Genomic DNA, 7,243 nt, shown 5'->3' with positions numbered 1-7,243 from the left:
ACGTCATAAAAAATACCCTCGAAGTTAACAAGAATTACCCACCAATGCCACCCGTAAGTTAAATAAAAAAACAATTCTTTTTTTCCAAATTCGTCGTCGTTATCAGCTGTTATATAAAGGTAATACTGCACATATAGCAAAAGCTCAGAATGGCGCAGTGGCGCAAGCCTTTCTGTCCCACCGCGGACACCAGGGTTCGTATCCCAGGTTCTACTAATTTTCCCAACGATTTTTGTCACGCACCTCCCTCCCCACCCAGTGTGCGTTCATGGGCCGGCCCGGAAGGCGTGACGCCTATGTTTTTTTTCTTTTTATTGCATTTCGTCTTTTGTCTTTTTTTTCTCATTTCTTTTTTTTGTGTTTTTCCTTCTTTAAATTAATTTGAGATTTCCAAATTTCAAAACATTGCAAATTTTTTAAATCATGTTCAAGAAATCATAAAATATTTGTGATTTCAAAAATGTGTAGGACATCATAAAAAATCCGTAGTTTTAAAAATATTAGTGATTTTAGAAGAGTGTTTGCAAATTTTGAAAAAATGACAGGAAATATAACTATGTTCATGATTTTGAAAAATAATCGTGTATTCAAAACATATTCATGAATATGACAAAAATGTCCACGAAATGTTAGAAAATATTGAAAAACTCAAAAAAATTGCAAGTTTGTGGTTGCTGAGATTTGTTTTAAATGTTTAAAAATGAGTCGTGCAATGGCAAGCTCATTGCCTTGGGATTTACCATGTTGACTACATTGCGATCACGTGGATATCACATATGTCAGGATATTGAGTCATACTTATTTGGCTAGAGTGTAATTCTTTATCCTCAAGTTCTGCAGATCCCCCCCCCCCTTTTGTGATGCACCTCCCCTCCCCCAGTGCGTGTTCATGGGCCAGCACGCAGGGCGTGACTCCCCTATTTTTTTCATTTCATCTTTTGTATTTTTATTTTATTTTCTCATTTCTTTTTTTTGTTTTATCCTTTTTTAAATTAATTTGATATTTCCAAATTTCAAAACATTGCAAATTTTGAAAAACATGTTTGAGAAATCATAAAATGTTTGTGAATTCAGAAATGTGTGTGAAATCATAAAATTTTCGTAGTTTCAATAAATATTAGAATTTACAAAACTGTTCGCAAATTATAAAACATGTTCGCAACATCGCGAGTCACTGTGTTAAAATAGAGAACGCTCATATGTCGGGGTATTGAGTCAAATTTATTTGGCTAGCATGTAAATTTTCTCTCCCGTTGCAACGCACGGACGGTCGGTTCGAATTTAGCATGTGATTAACCAAAAAGAAAACCGAATATACGTCAGGACACAACGTACGACCGAACGAGCTTCTTCCGCGCTAGTTACCGTGCATGCATGAGGTCCAGTGTGTGCTATATATGCAACAGATTATTGGCCAGCACGTGCATCAAGCTATATTTACCAGGTCAAAGCTGAGACCGTCCGTTGACACGGTGACGTGGCTTCTCTCCTCTCCGTACGCTCGCCTTCCCGTGCATGCAACGCCCTCACGCTCTATAACAACACCACGGTCGAATGATCGACGGGACAAGACTCGATCACGATCACATGGCGTCCGCTTCAGCCCGTCACCTCCTCCTCGTCGCCGTCGTTCTCGCCGTGTCGCACTCCGCCCGGGCCAACCCGGTCACCGTCGGGCAGGCGTGCAAGCTGTACGCGAAGCATGCGGTGTCCTGCACGGAAGCCCTAGCGAAGGCCCCGGGGATGCCGGTGGTGCCGATGCCCCTGCCGGTGCTGGCGGAGCTGGCGGTGACCCATGCGGCGGCGAGCGGCGCCGCGGCACTGGCGTTCATCAAGAGGATGGAGATGCTCGCCGGCGGGACGATGCCGCTGGACTGCGTGGAGAAGTGCGTGGAGAAGTTCCAGACAGCGGTGGCGGCGCTGCAGAAGAACAGGGCGGCGATCATCGAGCACAGGGACGTGCCCCGCGTGAAGAGGTGGGTGAGGGCGGCGAGGGCGGACGGCGAGACGTGCATGGACAAGTGCCACATGAAGGAGGGCGGCGCCGACCCCACCATCATCCGCAAGATCACCGACCTCGGCAAGCTCTGCTCCGTCGCGCTCACTCTCACCGATGCGGCCGCAACCCATGGCTAATAATCTTTGCGCCTTGCTTTACCAGCTTAATTTATCTCTCACGTGGTTATGTTTGTACTACACTACAGTGCACTGTTGAATTTGTATTTTGTAAATCTAAGCATGCTTAGCTAAGTTGTGCACAGCCACATTATTGGCTTTCCGGTTACAGTGCATAAATTGTGTTAGAGATATATTTGAGTTACATTACTTGGTAGTCTAGGATTTGTAAGCCGTCTCCTACCTTATCTCTAGGAGAGACTTTTTATCCTTCAAATCTGTACTTCTATATATACCCGTGAGACTCAATGCAACTTTCATCATATTCCGTCAATCTTGTCTCTATTCCCTTCCGCACCAACTGCGATGGACTACTGATCCATTCATTCCTGCTAGGAGAAACATTCCGCATAGACTATAGAGGCTCCTATCTTGTCCTGAACAAGCACCAACCACACCAACTGCGTTTGATTCAACTTGAATTGAGTGAAACATATCTAATTTACTGCATCAAACCCTGCTTTATGGCCAAAGTCTACGCTGTATGAGCATCCAAAACATGGGGGAGTAACGAGCATGAGCCAGCGAGGAATACACCATGGCTGTCTCTGTCTCTCTCATAACAACGCCTGTAGAGCCATCCCCTATCTCGACATGAAAAGGAGCGTCAACGTTAACTTTGACAGATCCCCCAGCCGGTTTCATTCACGGAACACCCGCACGGTTAACTCGGTCATTTCTTGTGTTTTAAACTTCTCCGATAGTTATGAAAATGGCTAGTTTTGGACAGTTTGAAGCATCCTATGTGGTGATATATATCAGTGGTGTGATGATTAGGCTGGATAGGCTGGAGCATCCTGATGTGGCTTCTAGATCAGTGATGTAAATGGTGGTTTGATGCCTTGTAAACAACTTCATTTTCATAATGAAAATGGGGGCCGTGTGGCCCCTTCGTTCGAAAAAAAAACACTTCTCCGATAGTTCAAACGGATTGCTCTCATGGACATCCCACATTTAGCCACAGGGGAGATTTGGCCATGGTGTGTCTGCTGGCGCCGCATCCACCAAAGGTACCAACATGGTGTTGCAATTCCTTCCTTCTAGCCAACTGTGGGTGAATTTTGTAACTAAGCGTTTGGTATTCACAGTAGATGTTTTTTCTTTTAATAAAAGAAAGGCTTGCCCCCTCCGATTTCTATTACGCTGCGTTTGGATGTCTGTATTGGGCCGTCGAATTGGATTTGGTATTGGTCTAACCCCAATACAGACGTTTGGATGTAGTCTGAAACAACACTCTGAAACGGAAACGAATACGCGGGCGTTTTCGCTTGCACGCGCCCACCCATCGCGCCAATACAAAGGCCTGGACCTCCGATTTCTCCTGAATTGCCTCGCTCCCGCAAAACAAAACGCTTCGGGATTTCTTTCTTCCTCCACCACGAGACAGAAGGGTTCGAGAGAGCAGAGCGGCGCCCTGGCAGATCGACGGTGGCGCCCTGGCAGATCCTCCACGGCGGCGTAGGTATGGTGCCCGCCTTCCATTCCCTCTTTCCTCTGCCGCTGTCCCTTCCCCTCCTCCGGTGCTGACCCTTACCGTTCTCTCCGCCCCTGCTCGTCGCGGCCAGATCGCATCTGATGCGAGCGACGGCGGTCCCCTTCGGCGCCGACCCTTCCTTTCCTTCCCAGCCGTGCGGTTGCCCACTGCCGGTGCACATCTCCTCTCCCTCGGGCCACCTCCTGACCCGCCCCTTCTTCTCTGGCTCCAGCCAACCCCTTCTTCCTCCACCCTTGTTCCCTAGCTCCAGGCAGCCAACTCTGTTTCTTTTTATTCCTAGTCCTTTTGTCAATGATTTGCTGACCACTGATGTATCCTCTTATTGCAGGTTGGATTTGGAACTATGTGTCGTTGAGAATTTGAGACACCTATTTAAACTAGATGTATTGCACTTTGTTGGTGTAATTTTTGTTTGTTTTTGTGTCAATATTATATGATGTCATCCTCGATTTCTAGAATATTTGATGATAATTTTTACTACATAATCATCCAATTATAGTCATACAACTACTGTTTACTGTTTTAATGCATATACTAATGTTGCTATGCAATTCTAGTGTTTGACATCCAAACACGTTTCTGTATTGAAACCTCAGGACGATTCCGTGAGCCAATTCAATATACATCCAAACAACTGAATTCGTATTCATGTCCATTACAGTTTCCTGGCTGAATTGAAATTGAAACCAATACAATACAGAGGCCTTCAATACAGACATCCAAACGCAGCATTAATAGAAACCAACGTTCATACATCTACTGAAAGACGGAAACCATCAACGCATCCAGAAGCGCATATCTTCTGGTAAACCAAAAGAAATGTCACCACGGACTTACTTCCCAAGCAGTCATACCAATCTTCGCTACATCCAAACATTACACACCCAGCAAAATACCACAAGTCATCCACCAAACGACAGAAACCAAACCTAAGGACATAAGTCTACCAGACAAACGAGGTCTATTGGATACAGAGCACACTATCAAGCAGGGAAGAAGACGTCCGCGTAGCTTCACCAGCTTCAGCTTAACCGCATCACGTTGAATCTCCAGCCTTGTGAAGCCCTGTAGACATCATTTGCTACCCGCTCGAGAAGTTTTGCTCTTAGCACCAACACCTCTCTGTTTTGCTCCTTTATCTGCAACATAGTCCAATCACAAATCCATTGACACATTAGTATAATCAGGGTCATTGGATCATTATAGTTCTTCTTATCAAATATCACTCCATTTTTACACTTCCAAATTGTCCTGAATAAAGCAGATATTCCAACCAAGACCATTTTCTTGGCATTTTTGTTGAAAGTTTTAACCCAGTTGCTAAAATGATGGTGTCCTGGACTAAGGGGTCCTAGGCCGGCCGGACTAATGTATGGGCCAGCCCACCAGCCTATCAAGGAGGAGGGACTCCGGAGACCTTCCACACATGGTGACCGAAGGCGCCGAGGATGCCGGCAGCTCCGGTGCCCCTGCCAGTGCTGGCGGAGCTGGCGGTGACCCAGGCGGCGATGAGCGGCGCTGGCGTTCATCAAGAGGCTGGATAAGCTCGCAGGTGGGATGCCACTGGGGTGCCTGGAGAACAGGAGAAGTGTGCGGGGAAGTTCCAGACGGCGGTGGCGGCGCTGCAGAAGTCGAGGGCAACAATTGTGGATCACAGGGACGTGGCCCGTGTGAAGAGGTGGGTGAGGCCACGAGGGCGAACGGCGAGACGTGCATGGACGGGTGCCACATGATGGAGGGCGGCGCTGACCCCACCATTATTCGCAGGATCACCGACCTCGGCAAGCTCTGCTCCATCGCGCTCACCCTCGCCAATGCCGCCGCAATCCATAACTAATTAATCTTTGCGCGTGTCTCTCTCACTGGCTTTACCTTAATTTATCTCTCACGTTGTTCTGTTTGTACTACAGTGGACTGTTGAATTTGTAAATTTCAAGGTGATTCGTAAACGACATGTTGAGAATAATCTAGAATCATCTAGATATCTTGTACGTTGGTTTAACTTAGAGATAAGACTAAACCGAACCTTCCTAGTTTGTTAAGATTCATAGCTTTCCTCTAATCGTCTTGTACTCCAAGTCTTGCCTTGCATACGCCGTGATCTAGGGCTATTCTGATCCTATCTAAACATGCAATCAGCGGCCTACCAAGGTAGGTTGATACGCTTCCAAATTCACACGGCACACTGGCAAAGCACACTCCATGCATCACCCATCGCCTGCGCACGCGTGCTAATTCACTCGATGGATGCATGTACTGATGTACAGATATACAGCTCAATTTAGTCACGCATGTGTTTTGTTTTCCTCGAACACGAATTTGCAACATCATTCTCAATGCAGTCTTGAACACTAACTAATTCAGATTGGTAATCTAATTTCAAGATGTGAAGTGCGCATGCCATCTTCCCATCGTTGTTTTGGCGTTGATTTTGCTGGTAGTGTTTTAGTGCTAACTAAAAATGCATACATATATTGATTGAATAACTGAAAATGATTTAGAAAAGTCTACTATCCAAAGTGTGGCAGACAATTCTCCCCCCGCACCTGTGGCAATCTGTGGGTTGACATGGGGTGGTGATGGCACGATCCAAACAAGCCCTTAGAATTAATCATGCGATTTTTGTTTCTAAGACCAATTCATAGCTTAATTTTGAGTATATTATCCTGTGATCATTTCTCTAAATTATCTGTATAAATTTGAGTTAATTGTTGAAATGTACAAATATGTGTATGTACCTATTCATTTTCTATGACGAGATCAGTTTAGTTTGTGTCAAAAAATGAGCTGTATATTTTTATAACTTATACTTATAGTCAGTTTCAAAGCTACAAAATGAATAGTATATTCTTAGATTCAGAATGAATGCTTTCATTCTACAAACTAAAAGCTAAAAGCTACAGATTTGGACATCGTATTATAACCAAGTAGCAGAGAGAGTTATACAGATTGCATATTTGCCAAAAAAAAAAAAGCATACATGTTGGCTATCAAAATTCACCATAAAATCAAAATACGACAAACATAATCTCTGTAGCTATGTCATGCAGTTTCTTTTAAGTGACAAGCAAGCTTGTAAAAGAAGACAAGTAACTTTGATGTAAGCCTGCCGCAAAAAAAAACTTTGATGTAAGCCTCAACACATTTTTTTTGTGGTTGAGCTTAGCAATCTTATCTTTTAAGCGTCGCTGATGCCCAACTCAATTATGACGGGCGCAGAAGAGTGCACCGTACCATCTAGTTACAATGATGATCAACCGCGAGTGCAATCAAAATGTCCATGTCCGGAAACTGGCTAGAGAATCATTGATGCGGCCGTGCTCGTGACTACTGAAAAAGTGAAAAGTGAAAAGTTTTTGTCGTTGTTCAGGTACCGCTAGGCCATCCACGATCACGAATTTACGGAATGAAAGTTTATTTGATTTTGCTGAATCTCAGCTACTCCCTCCGATCTGAGTTAATTGTTCGCAGCTTTTTTTCTTTTTTGAGGAAATGTCATCATGGCTGCTTTATTGAAGTGGTAATAAAGTTACATCGTTTGCAAGATCCTAAACTAGGAAGTCTGGGGTTCAT

The 7,243-nt window shown here is 44.7% G+C and overlaps 1 protein-coding gene and 1 pseudogene across 1 annotated transcript; both read left to right on the top strand.

The window, feature by feature from the left end:
- The first annotated feature begins 1,565 nt into the window (after positions 1-1,565).
- Positions 1,566-2,443, top strand: LOC123117584 (uncharacterized). Its single transcript, XM_044538310.1, has one exon. The coding sequence runs from the start codon at positions 1,588-1,590 to the stop codon at positions 2,134-2,136; it is 549 nt and encodes a 182-aa protein (XP_044394245.1). The 5' UTR covers positions 1,566-1,587; the 3' UTR covers positions 2,137-2,443.
- A 2,675-nt stretch (positions 2,444-5,118) lies between these two features.
- On the top strand, positions 5,119-5,507 carry LOC123115252 (uncharacterized; annotated as a pseudogene).
- Positions 5,508-7,243: the final 1,736 nt, after the last annotated feature.

Source organism: Triticum aestivum, chromosome 5B, assembly GCF_018294505.1.
Source record: "Triticum aestivum cultivar Chinese Spring chromosome 5B, IWGSC CS RefSeq v2.1, whole genome shotgun sequence".
Taxonomy (NCBI): domain Eukaryota; kingdom Viridiplantae; phylum Streptophyta; class Magnoliopsida; order Poales; family Poaceae; genus Triticum; species Triticum aestivum.
This window is presented reverse-complemented; position numbering and strand designations above follow the sequence as displayed.